The following is a 24,036-nucleotide window of genomic DNA, read 5'->3' as shown; positions in this document are numbered from 1 at the left end:
GATGTTTTGCTCCAGTTGGCACAATATGCCAAGCATCAGGGGAACAATGAGTGCTCTGCAGCATTCCTGCTCTCCATATTCGCTCTAGTAGACACGTTTGCACGTCCAGGAACGGGTTTGATCGCCAAATCCAGATGGATCAGACCCAAGATCCAGTATCTCTTCAGCTTCGCTGTGTGATATAATGTCCTGTGCCATGTGATGTGTCATGTACTCACATGTATATTGCTTGTGGTGTGATGATGCTGGCTGGAGGTGAACTATTACAACTACAGATGGTTGGAAAAGGAACAAAAACAGAGAAAGGTGGAGGGGCATAGATCAGCTCAGCCAAAGAGCTTGCCGTCAATGAGGAGGACAAAGACAATGAAGAAGAGATCAAACTCAGCACAGAAGAAAGTAGGAAACTCCACCTGCGAAGAGTTATGAATCAGTCTTCTTTTGTTAAGATCTGTCAAATGCTATATCCATCCGTGTGTCTGTCTGCCATTCTATCTGTCTTTTGTTCAGTCAATAGATCTGTCATTCTTTATCTTTATCTATTATTGAGAGAAGCGGAGGTGGAAATTATTTTAGAATCTTACCTGTGGATTTTATTAAAGCTTCAACACATTCTAACAAGAGACATGAAAGTATTGCCAGTAGGATATCAGAAGGTATTTGACTGCTGAATGCCATGATTCAAGTATTCAAGAAATCTGCATTTTTATTAACCAGCTTTTTTTTTTTTTTTGCAATTTTGTCTGTTTTTGAAAATAGATCATATAGGTTTCAATCTGAAAATGTTATGCTGATGGACAAACAGACGAGTGGAAATGATCTGTTATCTATTATTACAGATGTTAAAGGGACTGTAAGTAGGAATTACTCCTATCTAGTGGTGAAATTGTATTTTGCATTCAAACTAATTTTGCTCTCCAGCGCCTCGCTTTTGCAAATGCGCGTTGCATCTACGGTAGGCGATATGTACCAAAAAGCTTTGACAGGATGTCTTCTAATAGCACTTTCTTTTTGGCGACGATGTTTTCTTCTCCCGTGGCGCGGCATATGTATGGTCCATAATAAGAATGCAATCCAGACTTAAACTTGCCGATGCAGTTTCAAGCGCCTCTCACTGCTCTGCACCTGCGTTTCTGGCTCTGATCGGAAACGCGTTGTGGAAACGCGTTGGCTTAGTACTTTTTGTCCCTCTTTTGCGATTATAGTTTTGCAAGATGGCGGAACTACATGGAAGCCTCCGTCGACCTACCCGTCCCATGTATATAAAGATAATAAATTCTTCATTTACGAGGATTAGTTTAAACATTGGCATAGGTATTTGTACACCATTGAGGACATATTTATGAATAAAAATATTGATTTTAGATAATAAAATACCTAAAAAGTTACTTATTGTCCCTTTAAGAATAACCTTGACAAATGAACACAGTGAAGTGTCTTAAAAAACATTTATTTATCTAAATTGCAGGTTCATTCTTTACACATTGATTAAAAAAACAGTTGGTTTGTTTAATGTGTTTAAACTCAGAACACACCCCTTACATCTCAGAGCACCAATGTTACTGAAGTCAGGAGAACTGATCGGTCGTACGGTTATCATAGCTTTTAGTCTCTGATCTATGCATAGTAACACTACAGGCCTTATTTAAGAGTGGAATGTATGCACCAGACCATTAAACACATTCCAAAGCTTTAAATGCATTTGCTGTGCAAACTCTGCTATCTACATATCCATGTTACAGACCCAGACATCCTTGTTTAAAGGGATAGTTCACTCAAGATTCGCTTGCCCTCATGTTACCTGCATGCCTTTCTTTCTACTCTGGAACACAAACAAAGGTATTTTGAAGAATGTTGGCTCCAAACAATACTGGACCCCACTGATTCCTAATACAGAGACGTTTATCAAAATATCTTGTGGGTTTTCAACAGAGGAAAGTAAGTCATGCAGATTTGGAACAAGAGGGTGAGTAAATGAAGACACAGTTTTCACTTATATAGACTTTCAATAAAAAAAAACACTTTGGAAGCATGGCCTTTTCATTCAACACACACAGAACAGACATGAACAGAAACCTATTCAAGTAATAAAAGCAGAGAGGTTTACAACTTTAGCCAGGGATGTTTGAGACACTGGGCTGCTGTTGCCCTCCGCTCTGGCAGGAAGTCCAACATCTGTAACAGGAAATCAGAGAAAACTGATGCCTCTCTGAGGAGAAAGTGATATTTCTCTACCAGCACTTCATACAGCCCCCACGGACGGAGCACAGCTATTCTCCGCAGGTCACCTGTGCAACAACAATCATAGTTAATAATAGTAGCACAGAGACTGCTGTAACACTTCTGTTGGAGAATAACATATTCTCTGTCTGTAATAAACATGAAATCATCCTTGGATTAAATGATGAATTGAACCTGTCGCCACACTAAAATGAATTAGGAAAGACAAATCTAGTGTTGCACTCACCCTTACGGTTGAAATACTGATAGGAATATTTCCCAGACAGAGCCACAGACACTGGGATCTTACCCAGGAGCTCAATAATATGAGCCAGGTGGTCTAGAAATAACAAAACGGTCAACCCCACAAATCTACAAGTTCTCTAAAAGAAGATCGATGATGGCTATTAAATAGTTTACCTTCCTCTAAGGAGAAATTCGGCCCTGCTTTTGGTTCAAATAGGGAATCTCCAGTAACAAGCTCAAATGCCTGTTGAAAAATAATACAGATAAAAATAAACCGTGTCGGGTCGTAACTGATTACATGAATTATGTAATCAAATCTTGAATCTCGAAAATCCTGAATAAAAAAAAATTAAGTACTTGTAATTAGAGTATATTACATATTATAATGGATTTAATGGATTGCAAGATTAAATCTACTGTGTCACACCATTTAGCTTGGACTATATTCACATGTGTTGTGTAAATAAACCATGAATAACAGACCATGCTTCTACATTTGGGTGAAAAAAAGACGTCTCAAGCAAATAAACCATGTATGAATCAAATAATTGTGTACAAATACAAAATTGTGGCTTAAAACTACAAACAACAAGATCAATGCCTGTTTACAATGAAGTAATCCAATCATGTGCTACACAGTTGTGCACTTCTGAAAGCCCAGAAGAAATGTTCTCTCAGGATGAGTCTATTTCGCCGCCAGCTGTGGACTCACCAGACAGGCCACACTCCAGATGTCAGCCGGAGGACCGTATTCAGAGCCCAGGAGGACCTCCAGAGAGCGATACTGTCTGGTCTGGATCTCTTGACAAAAGTGTTTGTACTATAACAACAAGAAAAGAGGTTCAGTAATCCAACCAGGTACAAACATCAGGTAATGTCACTGATTCATATGCTTCCACAAGAGCACGCTGTGCATTGTTTGACTTTGAGGACAGCATTATATGAATTGACTGAATATTGACTGAATGTGTCGCACCACCCAACACGAGCTGCCAAGGTCTGCAATCTTCACCATGATATTATCCAAGTTTCCGGGTGCTTCTGCATAAAAGTAGTAGATGGTGACTCAATGCTACATTTATTACAGTGATTCATTGTAATGGTTCACCTCCTTCACATTTCAAGATTTTCTAACCGGGATCCTGGAGGATTGTGGTTTTAATGGCTGAAGAGTAAGTTTGTGTCGCGTCCCCCGGAGGATGAGATGAGGACTGCGGCGTGACACACAGCAGGATGTTCTCCGGCTTGATGTCTGTGTGAATGATCTTGCAGTGACTGTGAAGATACTCCAGACCTTCAAGGACCTGAGACAGATACAGGTTTTCAGGTCTTGTGCTGATTTCTGTGCTCGCTCTTTTTAGACACCAGGTCTACATTACATTTCAGACACACATTAGACGTTTCTGACCTGAGTGATGACGTGTTTGACACAGGTGAGAGAAAGGCCTGGATTACCAAAACACACTTGCCAACAGCGCAAGTCCGGCCCCAGCAGCTCCAACACCAGACAGATATCTACACAGTGGTCAAGAATCAACTCTCCATATGTACTGTTGTATTATATAAAAGACTCAAGTTATTTCCACAGAACAGAACTTGGAATTATTTTTATATAGCAGTTTATCTTTTAATTTGCGTTACAAGTTCCAACACATGACTTTTCACTGTCAGTTTCCAGATGTGGTCACATTTATCGTTTATCTGTGAAATTTCACTGTCAAAATTCAGCAAATTACAAATCATTATGTGTGTTGATATTTTTAGTGACTCTCAGGTACATCTTTATGCCAGTAGGTGGCAGCATCTGACTGACTTAATGAGTCATTTAAGTCATTCACTCAACTGATTCATTCAAACACACTGATTCAATCAAAAATGAAACAACACTTACAATAAAGATGACCGTATACTGACTTAATTTACTTCTTATATTTCAGCAATCAAGCTGTTAAATGTGATGAATGTGTTCACTAACGACAGTTTAGATTTAGAATCACTAGTAATGCCAGATTTGCAAACAAATCACTCTTTTGATCAAAAGACCTGAGACTATTTGTGATTCAGTTTCAGCATTGTTTGTCAATGAAGCAGCACTTTAGTGCATGTGCAACTTGTAGGCCTACTGCAGGTAAAGACGGTTTATATATTTATATATAATATATGTGAACACTATCACATACATGAGATAGAGAGGATATGTATGTGATATCTCATGTATTATTGACTATGACTATTGTCACATACATGAGATTATGAAAGGATATGAATGCCGTTCACACCAGCTATCTTAAACTCATCCAGTAACTGCACTATACGGTTTTTTAGAGGGTTGCGGGCTGTGGGACCACTGGCCTGGAGAGAGATAAAAGGTTTAGAGATGTATGTGAAAACATACAATGGAAGAGAGACAAAGAACCAGAGAGAGAGAGAGAGAGATTGAGCGAGAGACACTCACACATCGCAGTAAAGTCAGTTCATCTTGGCCAGCCTGAGTGAATCCAGCTCCGCTCTTCAACACCTTCACTGCCACATGCCTGCCTGACCTGCAAAACCACAAACACTTGAGAACTTTTAAACACACACACACACACACACACACACACACACACGCACGCACATCAATACACACAACACTACAGATAGATCACAAAGTTTCAGTACCTGAGGTCAATGCAGAGCCATACAGTAGAGAAATAACCCCAACCCAGCTTTGACAGAACCTTGTATCTCTTATTAAACACATCTCCCACCTGGACTGGGTGATACCCACCTATAGAGGGAGATATGTCAATGCAAATAAAGGTTCATAATTGGCATCTGCGGATCCATGAAGAACCTTTAAAGCAACACTATGTATTGTTCACTTTGGCGCTATAGCGGTTAATAAACAGAACTGCACGCATCCCGCGGAAGAACATTCTAACCGGAGCTACTTCTCCAAGTCTATGGAGATTCACGCAGGTACGTGTTACTCCGCAGCGGCGAACAGACTACAATAGTCCAAAAAGAATCACTTATTATAAATGTACCGTAGTGATTTAGGATAAGACAAAAAGGCGGTTAGGTAGATTAATTTATGATGTACTCGCTTATTATATACATTTAGAAAATGATGAACACATAAAAAAATGTAATAGTGTTGCTTTAACATCCATGAAACCTTTTACTGCACAAATTTTCATGTTCTTCTTTATACGGGAGAAATGGTACTTTTAAGAATTGTTCATTGGAGGTGAACCAAAAAAGGGGCTTTCTATAGAATCATTATATTGTATATTAATGACGTTATTGACTACAAGACTCTTCAGTCTCTCATTTTATTCCAGATGTAAAGAGACTCACCGTTGCAGTAGTCTGTTGGATCTTCATGTTCCTCTGTGTAATCAGGTTCAAGATGTGTGTAGCTCCTAAGTGTTTTCAGCTTAGAGTCCATAACCACATCACACCTGCATTAGAACCCAACACAGACGTATATTATCATTTTAAAGTGACATCTGACTGTTCATTCATACATATTCACACACATATGATGCAAAAAGTAGAGTCATAAATGTTTGCAGATGTAAGCATACATAATTCAGTGGTTGCTGATGTAATGGGGCATGTACAAAAGACTAAATCCGTGCTGTGTATTCTTAGACAACCATAAACGTCCATCAGAGGTGGAAGCACAGCTCTTCTATCCTGACACATTTGGCTCACCAAGGGTCAGATAAGTCAGTACCGCATTTAGATCTCAACACCCGCTGCTGTGGGAGTTTACAGCAGCATCTGAACCGTGACCTGAAAATATATCATGCAACTCTCTGTCTGTCACTCATGGCACACAAGACTCTGGACGGCAACGTGAGGGAATATTCCCAAAGTCACTACTGACACATGTGAAAAAGTACCATTGCATGAATATGGTACTCAGTACAAATCATAGTATCGTTTTAATTACACCTTACACTATCACTGTACCATGGTACATGGTTTATTTTACTAAATATATATTATTAATATTAACTGTTGTTCAAGTGGATTTTGGAAATGTACAATATGCTATGAAAAATATATAATTTATTTTAAATTGATATAGATTTTCTTGCATTATTAGCCATTTCATTTATAGGTGATTAACCTGACAGCAGTATACATAGTATATATAATTTATAATATATACTAATTAATTAATGTATTCATTCTAAACTTAAAACTCTATAATTATTGTGATCTGTCTGTGTTAAAACAATGAAGACCAGTCAAGAGACGGTGAGTGTAATGGCACATGGCAGCATAATTTAGGCTACCTCAACTACAGAAATACTGATATCTATCCAAGTAAGTCTTTATATCAAAAGAAATACTTAGAATAAAACTCAAGAAATATCAATTAGGTGGATGGAGTTAAATGATCACAAAAAGGCTTGAAGTCTGAGAACCAGTGCTATCGACCAATAAATCACATACTATATATAAAGCAACATAACTCATCTAAATATAAAACAGACGTTTTCATTATATAAAGATTAACTTCTGCCAACACTGACTGTGCAGTACAGTATCCCGGTCCTGAAGACCAGTGTTTACTGCCAAACAACTGCAGCCAAACTCTCTCATTTAAACTTTTTATAGAAGAATTGAGAGACATTTACTAGACGGAAACCAAAGGCCACAAAACATAATCTCTGACCCAAAAACAATAACCCAACAGCAGCAGCAGCAGATTTTAAATATTCTTTAAAAAGCATTTAAAGTAAAATATATACAAGCATGCTGAGTTAAGAAGCGTGTTGTACTCACGATTTGGTGCAGATCATGTGCTTTGTGTTTGTTTGCATGATTTCATCAGAGGTCTGGAGCTGCTTTTAGATGCTCATCCTGACTTTATGATGGGGGGATTTCCTAAACCCTCCACAACCCTCTCACTGTCCTCACCTCTCTCTCTCTCTCTCTCTCTCTCTCTCTCTCTCTCTCTCTGAGTTGAGAGATATTATGAGGAGACAGGTGTCTGTGCTGCTCATTTTAACTAAAGCATAGAAAACAGAGAACACTGAAGCTGGCAAAAAACATTAACAAGAAGCTGAAGCAGCTAAAATAATTTGTACAAAGCCACAAGAAACCAACATTTTAAAGAATAAGATTACAGTACTCTGCATAGGAGCAATAATCAAAAATGAAGAAACTAGAGAGGGGGTAAGTGTTTATCTGTAACATATTTAGGGCAGTTAGTATTATGCAGTATTTGGAACGGAATGTAAAGCACATTATACTCACACATGACATCACCATCTATAAAAAGGTGGCGGTATTCACAAAAACACGTGCTGTGCAGTTTGGAGCATGTGTTGCTGTGGTTTCTGTGCATTGTGCTGAATATAAAATAGCCAACAGTTATCAAGGAAAGAGAGAGAGAGATATATATATACAGTAGCTATCTGCCGTTAATATGAGCCTGTTAACACAACTAGTTAGAGTGATAAATACTGTAGAAATTGGGTTGTTTGTGGGTGTGCATGAAAGTAGGTGAACGCAAAATATATATTTAAATGAATGTAGATGAATGGGGGATCGTAAACTGCATGTAACATAATGATTTGTTGTAAACAAAACACTAAAATGAAAGAAAATAAAACTTTTCTAACATTTAAATTAATTTATAACAGGGGTTTTCAAACTGTGGGTCGCGACCCACTCGTGGGTCACGGAATGGAACAAGGTGGGTCGCACAAAGTCACTTGGCTGCAGCTAATTTTGCGTTTCAATGACACACAGACACTAACACAGTTCAGTCTAGGGCTGCACGAATGTGACGAGTGGGGCGGGGCCTAGTGCCATGGGAACAGAGCTAGGCCGGTGGAGTGATTGGGAAATGAGCAACACTCACCGGTCTCAAGAACCACGGAGGAGATCGGAAAGATACAAAAGAGGAGCGATGACAGTGAAGGACGAGAGAGGACCAGGCCTGGGTTTTATTTTGTGTTTGTTTTTTATTTGTGCACGGCAGTCATCCGAGAGGGGCTGTCGCGCTGTTTTGTGTTTATTTGGTTATTAAAACTTTGTTTGATTGTCCGCCGGTTCCCACCTCTTTCCACGAAGGAGTCATCGAGGCGGTGGGCTGGAGTGAGTTCGCCCCCCCCCCCCCCGGCAACTCACTCCAGCCCACCACATCGAGCACCCTCGGCGGCAGACTCCTTCGCCCTGCTCGATGGCACTGCGGATTCACCCCAGCGGCGAAGGATCTTCGGCAGCGCGCCCCTCCTTCCTCCCTGGCTTCGGCACCAGTGTAAAACATTAAAATCTTCACAATCACAGGAAGAAGGAGGCGGGAACTGGGAACCCACTCATCACAACGATATAGCCCACCAACATTAATAATGAACTGCAATATCCTTAGTGTGATTTTCAAATTGCAATTAAGTCCGTGTGCGTTGCGTGTTTTGAAGGTCTCAGAGCAATGTCATTAAAAGGTTCAATCGGTCTTTTTTTACCTATTTCACAATTATTTTAATCTCCAAACTGTTTTAGATAGTTCTGCTTTGCTTCTTATGCTTTTCTAAAAAAGTGTTGGATTGTGCTCCGTTCTCGCCGACACACACGGAAGGATCATGAATGCAACAAAACACAGCAGCGCAGATCACACTTCACTGGAGTGAGCCTGCTTCACGTTTTTATGGACACTACATATTTTAACGCCAGTAAACAAAAATTAAAACTTGTAAATTTGTAGTGAAATTTTCAGTTGTACTCTAAAATAAAATGGTTATTTTTCTTAAATACTTAATTTCTGTCATAAAAATTTTAAGTAAGATTAGGTTTAAAGTAATTTCACTCGTTGTTTTTTTTTTTTTTTTAATATTTTGGTGGGTCGTGAAATATATTACACTTGTCTAGGTGGGTCGTGGAATGGAAAAGTTTGGGAACCACTGATTTATAATAATGAGTCTCATTATTATTTATAATAATGGTCTCTGTTTTGGTATGTTGCCTTTCAAGTCACAATTTTCTCAGTGTATTCCTTGTTTGATTTGGAAATGCACTGTATTATGGAAGTCAAATGTGTTGTGAATACTGTTTCGTGTTTATTTTAAATACCGTCTATAAAACGTATTAAATGTATTTTACAGATGCATTTTATGGAAGACACTGTGCTATTTCAGTCTGATTGCAATCAGATAATTTACAAACACTGTTTATTCATAAAATCTGTATTTTTTAGGAAGCTTAATGTTAGGTTAATTCTCTTCCGAGCGTTCTCCCCTAGGCTTTGTACTCTAAACGGGACGTGTCTCAAAACTGCATCGTGGGTTATAAATAGATCACAGCTACTCTCAGACCACCAACTGCCAAAGTGATACAGTTTGACTAACACAAATCAAAAGCAATTATCTGGAGGAGAAAGCAGCTGAGAATTAATCACAAGGCACATAATAACTGAACGATGAGTTCATTAACAATGAGAAAGTTTCAGCAGGCCTTGAAAAGCTTGGAGTGGATGAGCTTTTACGGCCTTGAGTTGAAGGTGTTTATCTTCCATTAAAAGTGTATGGAGCTTTCCATTGGCCTCAATAACATCAGCTGTTGATGCTTTGCTACTGTGCTAAAATAGCCACCAGCATTTATCATTGTTCTATAAGAGTAATGTGTTTTCATTAATTACTACTTTTAACTAAATTTATAAAAGGAATAGTTTTATCTCCAAAACAGCAGTTATGCTATAACAACTGTATGTTATATATATATATATATATATATATATATATATATATATATATATATATATATATATATATATATATATATATATATATATATATAAAAATTTTTGCACCACTAATGTCGATGTGTTTGTGCACTGATTGGAAATGAGATACTCCTGAAGTAACTTCTATAGGGTCAAAATGCTCTGACCTTCAGTCTCTGGATGGTTCCCAAACACACATGAAGGCACTTATCACTCAGTACCTCACTCTCTCTCTACACACACACACACACACACACACACACACACACACACACACACACACACACACACTTTGGAGCGTCAGTGCCAGTGAGCGGTTTGACCTGATCTTATTTAAAACATAACATGAGTGAGTAACCTGGTACTTAAGAGTAAAAGATTTATATTTATTGACAATATAGCCTACCATTTGTTAGGATCACATCACGATTAAAGCAGTTTGTCAGCATATGAATGCATTATAATGACTAACAATTAGATTACAGCTATTCATGTTCACACAGGAAGCAGAAGTCTTGATGTTTGTCACCTATAAGAGAAGACACTCCTGAGGTCTTTTCTCTGACAGGGATTAAAGATACGAGGCTAAATATACACCGTCTCTCTGCTGCTGTCCTGCAGAGGATGGTTTTAGACCTGGCGGACGGGCAGATGCACATATCCTGGCTGAAGTGAATCCTGGGTGACAGCAGCACACATACAAAGTCCTTTTAAGGTAAATCTTTACTTTACTGTATGTATGCAAGGATGTGATGGAGACACTTCTTTTCCAGAGATCCCAGGAATTAATTCAAGCATTACTTGTTTATAATTACTTAATGGTATTCTGAAACTACAAAAAAATTGTTCCTTTAATACAAAGATGAAATCATTTTGTCTTAAAATGCTGAATATCCAACAAATTCAGAAACATATGATAGTTTTGAGTTTGAACATTGTAGAGTTATAGCAACATTTTATTTACAACAGAACAGAAATGCACAGGTAGAAGAACAACAGATGGTAGAGACAAATTACAATCACTTCAAATAGGCCAGCGCATCCTGTGCAAGACTTACAAAATCTATAGTGTTTCACAGCCACACATACACTAAGCACAACAGTGAACTACAGTAAAAATAAGAGCAGTAAATCTGCACGAATGCTTAAGAGATCTGAACAAACACTGAAAACGGCAATCAGTTTGCTGTAGATTACAAGCAAAAAAAAAAGAAAAGAAAAAAAGCTAATTTTAAATTTGGGGGTGGATCATAAATTACCAAATTTGGTCTGTTCATTAAGCGAACACAAAATAAATAAATAAATACAATATGAACGTAAAACGTGCGAGCAGTGCACAGTACGACAGTTATCGCAGCAGCTCACAATATAATGTGCATTCAGTGTTCAGAAAATATATAAAAAGAGAAAAAGAAAACATTAGAGCCAAATTTATGTTAGCCACGATCCAATAGCCGAAACAAATCAAGAAATAAAGAGTGTGACAGCTGGAGAATTAATTTCACAAAACGTGAAAATAGTTTTGAAACATTTGAAAGGATGGTCATGATCACGCACACAAAAAAGCCCAGCATAAATGAAATACTTCTGGCATAACTATTTCAGCCAAGTGAGCAGGGATGTATTGCAGATATACACTTATTTGGGACAGACACATTTTTTTTTTTCTTTTTTCTGAAAGCCAACCAAAAATAAGCAAACTGAAGAAACAAACCTTAATGAGTATGAACACATGTACAACTGAGCACTGTGACCATTACATGAAACCTATCCACCTAAATCAAGTGTGTTAATCGGGTTAACCTGCCATTTTCATAATCAGAATGGACAATAAAATGCACATGCGACATGCATGTGCCAACCTAAAATCTCTTAATTCACGGTGAGTATCCATGCATGTTAATGTATATAATACTGTAGCCTGTGCCACATGAAGACATCTCAAATGGCCCTGTTAGCTTGAGGTCCCTTAAAAAATAGTTTTTCATTTAAAACAAAAAAATCTGCATAAAAACATTTCACAAGAGTACACTCAACAAAAAGGGAGTGTTGAGCAAGAAAATTCATTTAGTTGTCCTTAGAAGCCATCCTTTGTTTTTGTATTTTTTCTTTTGAACTCTTTATTAAGACACAGGCTGCAACATAAAGCACATCACACCAAATGCATGAATCAGAGGACAAACAGTAAGACTTCTTCTTTAAATACAGGAAAGGTGTTGCTCAAGCATGCTTGACACGCTGAAAACAACATTCTGAGCTTTGGGCCTCAAGTCACAATGCACCAAACCCTGGAGGACTAGTTCATCTCTCAGAAATGCCCCGCACACAACAGTAGTTTTACAGGCACTGCAGCGTGCTGGCGAGTGACGGCTGTGCAGATGAAACATCTATGAGAGATTCACGCTTCTCGAATCTGTGAATGCGGTCTTTTATCGTATCTATCCGTCTCAAATATCCTCTGTTCTCCTCTGTGCTCTGGAGTCTTCAGGAAGTAAGAGTTCATGCATTCTGGCAAGGTCTCTGGTCTCTTTCTGTCACTGGCTTTGTCTCTTTTACAGTCTTTTCAAGCGTCTGTCCGAGGGTACAGGTCAAAGGTCAGTGACTTTATTCTCCACAGCTGCAGCGATCTGTTGGAGTCTGTAGCCCAGCTGCATCTTTTGAGCAGTGGAGTCCTCCTCTAAAGCTGTGATGATCTGAAGAGACAAAACAAATTACAGACAAGAAGATGATTGTGGATCTTTTAATTTCCTGATATATAAACCATCGCCCTACAGTTGGCTGTTTAGTTTCAGACAATGTAAAAAGGGGTAATATTATGCAAAGTCCATTTCTAATGTCACTTAGGTTTAAAATTGGTAGTAATTTGTAGTAAGCACATAGCAAACTTTTACAAGAAAAGGTCAGGTGTTTAAATGACCTAAAGTGACATATGTTAATAGTACAACAAATACTTTATTCTCAGAAGATCAAGAACATGTGATTCCTCATGATAAAAGTAATGTCTACTAGCAAATATTGCTGTCCTTTCAAACGTGGGGCAGTAGGGCAGGGGATGTTTGCAACAAGGGTTTATTTTTGTCACTGTTAATACTGTGCATCGTTTTGTTACTAGGTTGCTATAAAACACATGTGCCAAAACATGAGTGCATGACAAGAACGTGCTATTCACTATTCACACCAGAGCATGCAAATATCAATAACTCGTCTAAAGGGCAAAGCACCCAAAACAGACAAAAGATGACCTACCTTTAAAATATGATTTCAGTTTAATAATCAAGTTTGATATAAAACTTTTTCTCTTTTAAAATTATATTAATACAATATTAATGTAAAGCATAAACATACAGAGAGAGAGAGACAGAATATACCAAATTTCTCACCTGATCATAATATTTGTTGATATACTTGTACAACTCATGCAATGCCACTAGATGATTAACTTCATTAGAGTAGTTCTGCAAAGGAAGCATAGCAGAGGGTTAATGTTAATATTATAATGAAGTACACATTACGGCTATGTCATCTGCTGGAACACCACTTTCTCTCGTATGTGCATACAACAGTTAGTAGAAGCTAAAGATTTTGGGTTATAAAGTTTTAAATAAGCACATTTCTCTTACACAAACACACATCGACTCCGGAAGGCCTTTATTAACCCTCGGAGCCATGTGGAGCACTTTTTATGATGGATGAATGCACTTTTTTGGGCTTCAAAATCTCAACCATCATTCATTGCTATTATACAGCTTGAAGAGCCAGGACATTTTTTTTAAATAACTCTTAATTAAAACAATTAAAACCATATACGCCTAGGATGGTTTGAGAGTGAGTAAATCAAGGGGTAACTTGCATTTTTTGGGTGAACTATCTCTTTAAGTTTCTTAAAAATTGCATTTTGCATTCACCAGATATCAATCTATTCGTTAAAACAGGCAACATTTAGGCAACTTATAACTTTTTGTCACGACTGTCTCAAGATGATGCATGCCAAATTTCATGTGAATCAGACCAACAGCTTATAATAGTTATATAGTACAAAGTACATTTATCTGAAAATTTTAAATGTCTGGAAATGTTTCTAAACAGAAATTAAGTCAGAGATATACATACTGTAGGACCAAAACTTAATCTTAAAACGTTCCCCAACTTTTACAGAGACAGATATGTTAACCCGAGTATCACAGACTAGGTAAATGCCCATAACTCACCCTAGAGAGTTCAGCTAGAGAGGAGTTCATCTCTTGGTCACTGACGGGGATGGTCTGTCTTATATCCGAATAATACCTGATGAAATACAAGCAACAAATATGGTGAGCACATGTCGTTACGCATTAAGCATTAAACTGCATTAATATGAGCTATCTGAACCCACCTCTCCACCATTTGTTTGTAGCGTGGGATGTCCCGAGCGTACAGTAGCTTGTTGATAGGGGAATCCTGTATGTGAAACACAGAAAGTCATTAGCAGCTGATCTCTCTATCTGGATTCTTCCCACAATCCAGTCTGATTGGCTTACCCTGCCCAGTTTGTGGTCGGCGATAGTGCAGGAGTCCATGAAGGTCTGAGCAATGACTGACAGCACTGCGTCTACATTGTCAGAGGCCTGCACATCGAAGATGAACTGGGGGTTCTTCAAGATATTAATCCAGAATCTCAGCGGCAAGCTGCAAAACGAAGTCACAACACAGGTTGTGACCAAATTAGCCATAACTGATGGTTTATCTGACCTTAATTATTTACCAACCTGTTTGTTTTCCATATGTGGATTGTCTCTGGGTCTGTAATGTTATGCTGGGCAGCCTGGTCATCCAACAGATCAAAGAAATATTTGACAGCCAGAGGAACCGGCCGACTGGTGCTCAGAATCACAGTGAACAGATCATCTACAAACTTCTGCAGGGTACCCTAAAACACAGAGTATAGGTCATCCATCTGGCCTTGTAGAGCCTCCAGGGGTCACTGAACACCTAAAAGCACCAGCGGGTAAATCTTACCCATGCACATGATAACTGTTTTTTCATGGCTAAAGAACATAGGATTTCACTGTATTATGCCACTGTCTTCCCAAGGAAGCGTCTAGAGCCATGAAATGATTGTGTCTAGTCATTAGCTATATTTTTGTCCAAATTTTTTTTTTTTAATGCAGGCCACTTATCACTTTTCATAACATTCAATATAAGCAAAACAAGCTTGCACTGACAACGAGAATTAGAAGGAAGTAAATACATATTTGGGGAGTGTAAAATTATAATAAAATTTTATTAACCAATATAATTAATCAATAACTTATGTTATTCAAAAATTACTAAAATAGCCTATATATAGACAATGAGCATTAATAATTTACCACACTGCATAGGAAGATGCCATGAAAAACTCAAGCGCACAGCTTCACCTAATTAATTGTTAATTTGTTTATTTTTTTTCTTAAGGAAACGGCAGACTAAAATAAATAGCAACACAGAAGCGAACAATCAACAATAGAAATGGCAAAACAAAAATTTAATAATCAAAGTTTTTTACAATTATGAGTAACAATAGTCTAAAACATATAAATATGGTCACTGTCAGAAGAGCTGTCCCAGGACGCATTAGGCTATCTCCCCACCATCAGACTCTATCGCTCATCATGGTATTTAGTGCTTCTATACCTCTTCAGCTTCCATAAACCTTTAACTCAGGCTTCTTTAACTCATTTATGAAACTGATAACTACTAATTCAGTGAGTGAGAGTCATTGTCTAGCAATGTACAAGTGGCAAGAAAATTACAGCTCGAAAATACAAACCCAATTCCAAAAAAGTTGGGACGACACCATTGTACAAATTGTGAATAAAAACAGAATGCAATGATGTGGAAGTTTCAAATTTCTATATTTTATTCAGAATACGACACAGATTAAATATTAAATGTTACTGAGAAAATGTATAATTTTAAGGGAAAAATAAGTTGATTTAAAATTTCATGGCATCAACACATCTCAAAAAAGTTGGGACAAGGCCATGTTTACCATTGTGTGGCATCCCCTCTTCTTTTTATAACTGTCTGCAAACGTCTGGGGACTGAGGAGACAAGTTGCTCAAGTTTAGGAATAGGAATGTTGTCCCATTCTTGTCTAATACAGGCTTCTAGTTGCTCAACTGTCTTAGGTCTTCTCTGTCACATCTTCCTCTTTATGATGCACCAAATGTTTTCTATTGGTAAAAGATCTGGACTGCAGGCTGGCCATTTCAGTACCCAGATCCTTCTTCTACCATGGGCGGATCTACAGGGGGGCAAGGGGGGGCAGGTGCCCCCCCACTCTAGAGCCTTGCCCCCCCAGCTGCCCCCCTAACTTTAATGATCCAAAAACTGTACTTACAAAAACAACCCACCACTACGTCCAATACATTTACCAAAAGTGAACAATTTAATTTTTAATTTTAAATGTATTATTCGCCCTTCCCCCTGCCCCTCAAATACTTAGTTACGTCCCTGATTCAAACGTGCAGAGCGGCGTTCGCTCAGTCTGGCTCATACACACAGCGAGTCTGCTTCGGTGCGGTGGCCCTGCAACCAGAGACTGAGCTGCCCCGGTCAGATCCTCTGAAGGTGAAGTGAGTTTCCCCAGGTGTAGTTTAAACACACGTTTAACTTAAAGTTACATTTGTAATGAATGTATTGTATGCTAAAGACGATTCAGCATCAGCAAAAACAGCGAGCCTATTACGTTAGGCAAAATCAGCGGTCAAATCGCTCCCTCGTGATTTGTAAGAGCACTCTTCTCTTTGATTAGCCTGATTTTGATTTTAGTAAAGACAAGAACAGCTTAATAAAAAATATAAAATATTGAGGGGCAGCGCTAGGGCTGGGCTAATGGGGCTTAAGCCCCGAAAGTTTTTAGTAAAGCCCCGAATATTTTGTTAAATTGTCTTTCTCACAGAGCAAAACAATTCATCAGAAAAACAAATGTGAATAAGATTACAGCGGCCGCGATTAACTAATCATGAACAGTGCATATGACATTTTTATTTATATTTTTCCCTTTGCATTAAAGGTACTTTTGACGTGCTTTTGCAACGTTGAGCATTGTAGCCAATCACAGACATGTCTGTTGATCACATCGGCCAATCAGAGGCGTTTAAATGAGTCGCTGTGCTGTGCTGAAGATGTGTTTTGCGCGAGCTCACCGAGTTCACGTTCGCAAACCTGTCATTATTATTGGCAATAAACTTAAGATGCAGATAAGAGATTCACTTGATATTATTATTGATGCTGCTCTGATGCACTACATTACGCAATCTAAGTAGATAATTTTATATTTGACTGTTTTACAATAGAAAAGTTCAACTTTTTTATTTATTTATTACATTTTGCCTTTTTGAATTGAAAATATGCTATAATTTCCTTGATTCATTTATGTAAATTAAAAATAAAATATTAGTTGCAAATAGTTACAATTATTTCACTAATACAACAAGCCTTTCTTTTTCTTTATTCCCTTAAATCGCTTTAATAATTAATTAATTACTTTAAATAAAAATACCCAATTTTAGTTTGGGCTGTTAGGTTACAACACACAATACAGTGCCAGTTAGGAGATCAATCATTTGATTAGCTAAGCCTAAGCAGTCCTATTAAATCCAATTCCTCTCAGATATCACAGCAATGAAACCAGGTTACAACTGGGGAAATAACAAATACAATAGAATTAAGTAGTCTAAACATAACTGGTGTGTGTGTTGTGAATTAAAAAACGTTGTAGTGTGTAAGGGCATGATTAAACAATAACTACTGTAGTTTAAAAGTGTTTTTGTGTTTTTTTTTAAAGCAATTCATATATAGGGATTCCATGTACCCCTGCCACCCTGCCAAGACCTCTTGCCACCCCTTTGCCCCCCCATGCAAAATTTTCTAGATCCGCCACTGTCTTCTACGCAGCCATGATGTTGTAATTGATGCAGTATGTGGTCTGGCATTGTCATGTTGGAAAATGCAAGGTCTTCCCTGAAAGAGACGACGTCTGGATGGGAGCATATGTTGTTCTAGGACTTGGATATACCTTTCAGCATTGGTGCCTTTCCAGATGTGTAAGCTGCCCATGCCACACGCACTCATGCAACCCCATACCATCAGAGATGCAGGCTTCTGAACTGAGTGCTGATAACAACTTGGGTTGTCCTTGTCCTCTTTAGTCCGGATGACATGGCGTCCCAGTTTTCCAAAAATAACTTCAAATTTAGATTCGTCTGACCACAGAACCAGTCCATTTTAAATGAGCCTTGGCCCAGAGAAAACGCCTGCGCTTCTGGATCATGTTTAGATATGGCTTCTTTTTTGACCTATAGAGTTTTAGCCACCAACGGTGAATGGTACAGTGGATTGTGTTCACCGACAATATTTTCTGGAGCCCATGTTGTGATTTCCATTACAGTAGTATTCCTGTATGTGATGCAGTGCCGTCTAAGGGCCCGAAGATCACGGGCATCCAATATGGTTTTCGGCCCTGACCCTTACGCACAGAGATTGTTCCAGATTCTCTGAATCTTTGGATGATATTATGCACTGTAGATGATTATAACTTCAAACTCTCTGCAATTTTTCTCTGAGAAACTCCTTTCTGATATTGCTCCACTATTTTTCACCGCAGCATTGGGGGAATTGGTGATCCTCTGCCCATCTTGACTTCTGAGAGACTCTGAGAGGCTCTTTTTATACCCAATCATGTTGACAACTGACCTAACAAGTTGCAAATTGGTCCTCCAGCTGTTCCTTATATGTACATTTAACTTTCCCAGCCTCTTATTGCTACCTGTCCCAACTTTTTTGGAATGTGTAGCTCTCATGAAATCCAAAATGAGCCAGTAATAGGCATGACATTTCAAAATGTCTCACTTTCAACATTTGATACGTTATCTATAATATTCTATTGTGAATAAAATATAAGTTAATTAGATTTGTAAATTTTCCATTCCTTTTTTACTCACAATTTGTACAGTGTCCCAACTTTTGTGGAATCAGGTTTGTACATACATTATATAGTGGATAAATTTAACTGGGTGGTGCTTATAGGTATAAATGCCCTGTTTTTTTGATCTGGTTTTATCTAAACTAATTTTTAAAACCAGGGGATTGTAAATGACACAGTTTTAGTAAAAGTCAAAGACTGGGAGACTCGGGTGTTTTATTGACTGTTTATTTTATTTATCTGTTATGTACATTTGAAAATCTTTAAAATTGTCAAATTCCCTCCGTGGCGGTTCTAGTGTTAAAGTGAAGTGTGAGAGTGGAGTGTGTGTGTAGTACCTTCACAGACAGCAGGCGTGTGAGGTAGATCTCTGGGATGGCCTTGGCTCTCTCACGCTCTTTGTCTCTCAGACTGCCCCGTCTGTGTTTGGGTAGCTCCGCCTCCTCATTGGCCTTCACCAGGTGCCACTGCTTCACTCCTCCTTCATCTCCATCCTCCAACATCGGGGTCTCTGAGAGAGGAAAGAAAGAATATAGGAAAATATGAGAAGGTCTGTAATATAAGTAGACCAAATGTATTTTGGTTTGTATGCTACAGTTCAAAGATTTGGGAACGATAAGGTTTCACCAAGGCTTATGCTCACCACGGCTGCATTTACTTGATCAAATAAAACCGTAATATTGTGAAATATTGTTAAAATTTAAAATAACCATTTTCTGTTTGAATATATCTTAAAATGCTAATTTATTCCTGTGATTTTAAAGCTGAATTTTCAGCATCATTACTCCAGTCTTCAGTGTCACATGATCCCCCAGAAATCATTCTAATATGCTGATTTATTGCTCAAAAAAGACTTCCTATTATTATCTATGTTAAAAACAAAAGTGCTGTTTAATATTATTACAGAAACCAACATTTTTGTCTTTGTCACTTTTCTTCAATTTAGTGAATCCTTTCTAAATTGAAGTATTCATTTATGTTTACCAACCCCAAACTTTAAACAGCAGTGTATATGAAATAAAACAATCTGTAATGTCTGCTTTTTTAATAAAATGTATATTATATATAAAAATGTAATGTAATTAATTAGATTTTTCTGTGGAGCTTCATGGATATACATATACAAAAATATATTACTATTCATAACAAATAAATCATTATTTGTCACTTCAATAAAAAAATAAAAACCTGAGTGGGGAAAATGTTTATTTTAATACCAACAACTACGATGGTTTAACTCTATATTCTGATTAGAACTAGCAGTATATGCAAACCTACATATCAACTGAATTCTACACTGATTTGGTAAATTCTGATGTTCCTGACACTCTTGGTGGGGGGAACCTACTCTCTCCTGGTATGTAGTCATGGCTGTCGTGGTGGATCTGCTTGGATTGTCGTGACACCAATGTTACCGTGGCTCCATCCGGGACCTGCAGAGATGTGGGAAACACTTACAAATCCAAAAAATAAAAAAAATAAATTCACTCCACAAAATGAAGTCATTAGATTGAGGTACAAGTTGAGTGACCTTGTAGTGTTGTAAGGTGTTGAGGCGTTTCCAGGACCCCTGAACCACTGATGTCAAGTCCTGATCTGATAAGATCAGATGACCAGCCACTCCAGCCCTCCACTCTATAAAACACAGAATCACAGGAACCACAAATAAATGCCTTCTTAGAAAATATCAAATGATACATACATAAATCAAATCAATCTTATTATTTTAGTTTATTTTAAATAAGTGCTTATATAGTTTTATATAAATATTTTTTTACATTTACATTTTTTTTGTTACATATTTCAAGTAACAAATATACAGTAACTATGCATATAAATATACTTTTCTTTTACTAATTGGCTTGGTGCATCTTACCCAGATGCACAGCGTCTGCGGAGGGTCTCTGGGAGTATGACATGCCCTTCCATGTCTGCTCCACGATCTTCTCCTTCACCTGTGTGATGGTGTCACAATCCAGCACTTTAGTGGGGACCGTCTGAGACTCACCCGCACCTCCGCTGCTCACCAGGACATTCAGAGTCTACAGAACAACATGCAAAGAGGCTGGAAAGCAGTTGTTTCCTTTAAAGTTTCACATTCTACTGCTCATTTCTTTTTTTTTAAGGACTCCGTCATGTTACAAGTCATGTGTGAACAAGTTATTCGATTGAAAATGATGCCGCTGAGCAAAAACACAAAGAAATAGTAAAATATCAATATTTTTTTAAAATCTAAATTATGCATGACACTTTAGTATAAAGATAATTTCTGCATGTGTGTCTCACCAGTGTGCGGTACTCCACGTCCTCCCGCAGCAGTCGGTTGTCGTTGAGTGTGTATTTGGCTTTGCCTGTGACAGCATCCACTGGCCCTTTATCCACCTGGTGCTTTATGGCTCTGAACAGCATGTAGAACGCCTCACCTGCTGTGTCCTGCCAAATGACAAACAAACACGGCTACTTACTAAATACATGGATGTGAAATATTAAATAACGATCTATGCTTGCATTGAGTCATGCACATATTACTAACAATATAAAAGTTATGTTTACTTGATAAAAATCTGTAAAGATTTCACAGCAAAAAGGCATGTGTACCACAGTCGAATGCAATTATCATGCGTGTTCTGTGATTAGTAGTAAATCTCCATCACCTGTTTTCAAATGGAGGGGCTTTTACTAAACAGAGCCATGGATCACTGGCAAGCTACACAATATGATAATGAACACAATATTGCATAGCTTGTCGGGTAGCTTTGATCACCTCAATAATTTAAAGCCTGTAGAAATTTGCAGGGTTAAAATTGACCGCATGCATGAAATTTCAATTATTTAAATCTGCAAAATAATTTAACTAGTTACTAGTACAATCTAGCCACTGGTACAATCTTTCATCCATTTCATTGAATCCTTACTGAGTCCTTGTGAACCAAACCTAAAGCAGAACAAGCGTCACTCACCCTGAGGAAGGTGTAGAGACATATGGACATCCAGTTAGTCAACAGCTTCTCCACGACAGACTCGGTCCTGCAACACATGAGAGGTGTCCGCTGAGAATCAATGACGTCACAATTACCAGCAGTGTATTCATGTGATTACAGAGATTTGAATTAAAATACAAACAGACAAACAGACGCGTCCCTACTGACCTGCGCAGCATGAGTTTGGGGTTTTTAGTGGTGTACTGCTCCACCAGGTGACTGAGCAAAGTCTTTAGGATGTCGGTGAAATACTCCAGCTTGCCGTGAAGCGCCACCGTGAGGAGGGAGGCCACATACGCTCTGTCCCGTGGAGAGAAGGTCCGCTGGGCTTCCAGAGTGTGGATGAACTGTAGGGAAGTATATGAGGGATATGAGATGAGGACACACTCAGCCTAAAAAACCTTAAAGATCCATATAATTCAGTTTGGTTGCTTGAATAATTCCTTAAACACAGGTTTAAGGAAAGCCCACCTTGGTGAGGAACAGTTTGCTGTTTAGCAGGTTCGAGAGCTGGACCAGGCCTTGCTCCACTGTGGCCCGGCGACAGACGGGAACGTCAAGGTCCCGTCTCAGAGGAGAATCACGGTGACCGGGGAAGAAAATCCTCTCGGAGTATTTACGATAATCCAGGACTGGAATCCCAGAGCCCATGAGATCACTGGACACATCCATCATCTCAGTCATCAGATCTGCACATAACACACACACACACACACACACACACGGTTTATTATAAAGGCATTTCAAGCATGTCGTCCAAGTCTGGCTGATGTTTATGTGGGAGCGTCTGACCTGTAAACTCCTTTTTACAGCGGTCTCGGACACTCGTCTCCAAATTCTCCAGTTGGATCTGGACTTTCTTATAGTCTCTTAGTGCTTGCTTGCTTTTCCTCCTGTTAAACACACACACACACACGAACACATATTAAATATAAAGGTAACACTTAACAATAAGGTTCATTAGTTACCATTAGGTAACTACATTAGTGAATGTACAATAATTCTACAGAATTTATTAACCTTAGTTATTTTCAGCATTTACTTATGTATTATTAAAATCACAAGTTTGTTAACATTAGTTAATGCACTGTGAACTAACATGAATTAACAAAGAACAACTGTTTTTTTATTAGCAACTAGTGCAATAAATGCATTGTTCATTGTTTGTTAATACATTAACTAATGTTAACAAATAACACCTATATAATACTGTATATATATATTTATAAAAAAAAAAGTCTGATAAGGTCTGTTTATTCTCACCTGCGTGTCATTGTCATCTGATAATTGTCATTGTTTTGACAAGCAAGCCTACCAAGAATAAACATATGTACTGTACTGTGGGGTATCTGAGAAAATACTATAACATTTTTCAATTTAAATTAGAAAACAAACAAAAAGTAAGTATTTTGACGAATTTAATACAGCAAAATATTTGTGTGTTCTCAATGGTCTCATGCTTCATAATGTGATAATCAGATTTTAAACTTAAAAAGGATAATTCATTGTATTACTATTATTAATTAATACTATTACACATTAATTCATCAACTATTAATTTAAATAATCTCTCACACAATATCTATACACATACAGTTGTGCTCATAAATTTATACATGCCCCTTGAAGAATATGCAAAATGTTAATAATTTTAATAAAATAAGAGGGATCATGAAAATTGCATGTTATTGATTATTTCACACTGTCCTGAATAAGCTATTTCACATAACAGATGTTTATATATTCTCCACAAGCAAAAATAATAACTGAATTTATAAAAAAATTACCCCATTCAAAAGTTTACATACCCTTGAATCTTAATACTGTGTGTCATGGATCATCCAGGAAACTACACACAGTATTAAGATATTAAGATAAACAAGATATATATTATATATATATATATATATACACAC

The 24,036-nt window shown here is 37.8% G+C and overlaps 2 protein-coding genes across 5 annotated transcripts in view; both read right to left on the bottom strand.

The window, feature by feature from the left end:
• Positions 1–1,884: 1,884 nt before the first annotated feature.
• si:ch211-220i18.4 (SRSF protein kinase 3) lies at positions 1,885–7,376 on the bottom strand. Of its 2 annotated transcripts, none has more exons than XM_059527002.1 (12): positions 7,252–7,376; positions 5,809–5,912; positions 5,128–5,236; positions 4,922–5,009; positions 4,731–4,818; positions 3,875–3,981; positions 3,602–3,770; positions 3,443–3,507; positions 3,179–3,286; positions 2,641–2,710; positions 2,468–2,560; positions 1,885–2,288 (listed from the first exon to the last, which is right to left on the bottom strand). In XM_059527002.1, exons 1-12 carry the CDS (start codon positions 7,287–7,289, stop codon positions 2,104–2,106), a joined length of 1,224 nt encoding a protein of 407 aa, XP_059382985.1. In that variant the 5' UTR covers positions 7,290–7,376; the 3' UTR covers positions 1,885–2,103. The 2 variants fall into 2 exon arrangements, with proteins under 2 accessions (XP_059382985.1, XP_059382986.1); XM_059527003.1 differs by lacking the exon at positions 7,252–7,376 and adding an exon at positions 6,039–6,156.
• Positions 7,377–11,112: 3,736 nt separating this feature from the next.
• Positions 11,113–24,036, bottom strand: part of LOC132117991 (plexin-B1-like) — an 83,456-nt gene continuing 70,532 nt past the window's right edge. For all 3 annotated transcript variants that reach the window (XM_059527436.1, XM_059527437.1, XM_059527438.1), the window contains 15 exons: positions 22,913–23,013; positions 22,592–22,809; positions 22,289–22,467; positions 22,100–22,166; positions 21,426–21,572; positions 21,016–21,181; positions 20,671–20,774; positions 20,488–20,572; positions 19,478–19,650; positions 14,938–15,098; positions 14,710–14,857; positions 14,565–14,629; positions 14,401–14,476; positions 13,573–13,647; positions 11,113–12,885 (listed from right to left, as the gene is read on the bottom strand). In XM_059527436.1, coding sequence (XP_059383419.1) covers positions 12,781–12,885; positions 13,573–13,647; positions 14,401–14,476; positions 14,565–14,629; positions 14,710–14,857; positions 14,938–15,098; positions 19,478–19,650; positions 20,488–20,572; positions 20,671–20,774; positions 21,016–21,181; positions 21,426–21,572; positions 22,100–22,166; positions 22,289–22,467; positions 22,592–22,809; positions 22,913–23,013 — 1,870 coding nt within the window. In that variant the 3' untranslated portion in view covers positions 11,113–12,780. The remainder of the gene's footprint in view (positions 12,886–13,572; positions 13,648–14,400; positions 14,477–14,564; positions 14,630–14,709; positions 14,858–14,937; positions 15,099–19,477; positions 19,651–20,487; positions 20,573–20,670; positions 20,775–21,015; positions 21,182–21,425; positions 21,573–22,099; positions 22,167–22,288; positions 22,468–22,591; positions 22,810–22,912; positions 23,014–24,036) is intronic.

The sequence above is a fragment of the Carassius carassius genome, chromosome 37 (assembly GCF_963082965.1).
Source record: "Carassius carassius chromosome 37, fCarCar2.1, whole genome shotgun sequence".
NCBI classification, from domain to species: domain Eukaryota; kingdom Metazoa; phylum Chordata; class Actinopteri; order Cypriniformes; family Cyprinidae; genus Carassius; species Carassius carassius.
This window is presented reverse-complemented; position numbering and strand designations above follow the sequence as displayed.

What these genes read in the sequence shown, in the direction of transcription:
- si:ch211-220i18.4 (XM_059527002.1), bottom strand. Translation starts at nt 7,289, where the DNA reads ATGCAAACAAACACAAAGCACATGATCTGCACCAAATC. An exon ending in TGGCTCTGCATTGACCTCAG is followed by an intron (nt 5,010 to 5,127) that starts GTACTGAAACTT and finishes GTGGTTTTGCAG; the next exon opens with GTCAGGCAGGCATGTGGCAG. An exon ending in TCAGTATTTCAACCGTAAGG is followed by an intron (nt 2,289 to 2,467) that starts GTGAGTGCAACA and finishes GTTGTTGCACAG; the next exon opens with GTGACCTGCGGAGAATAGCT.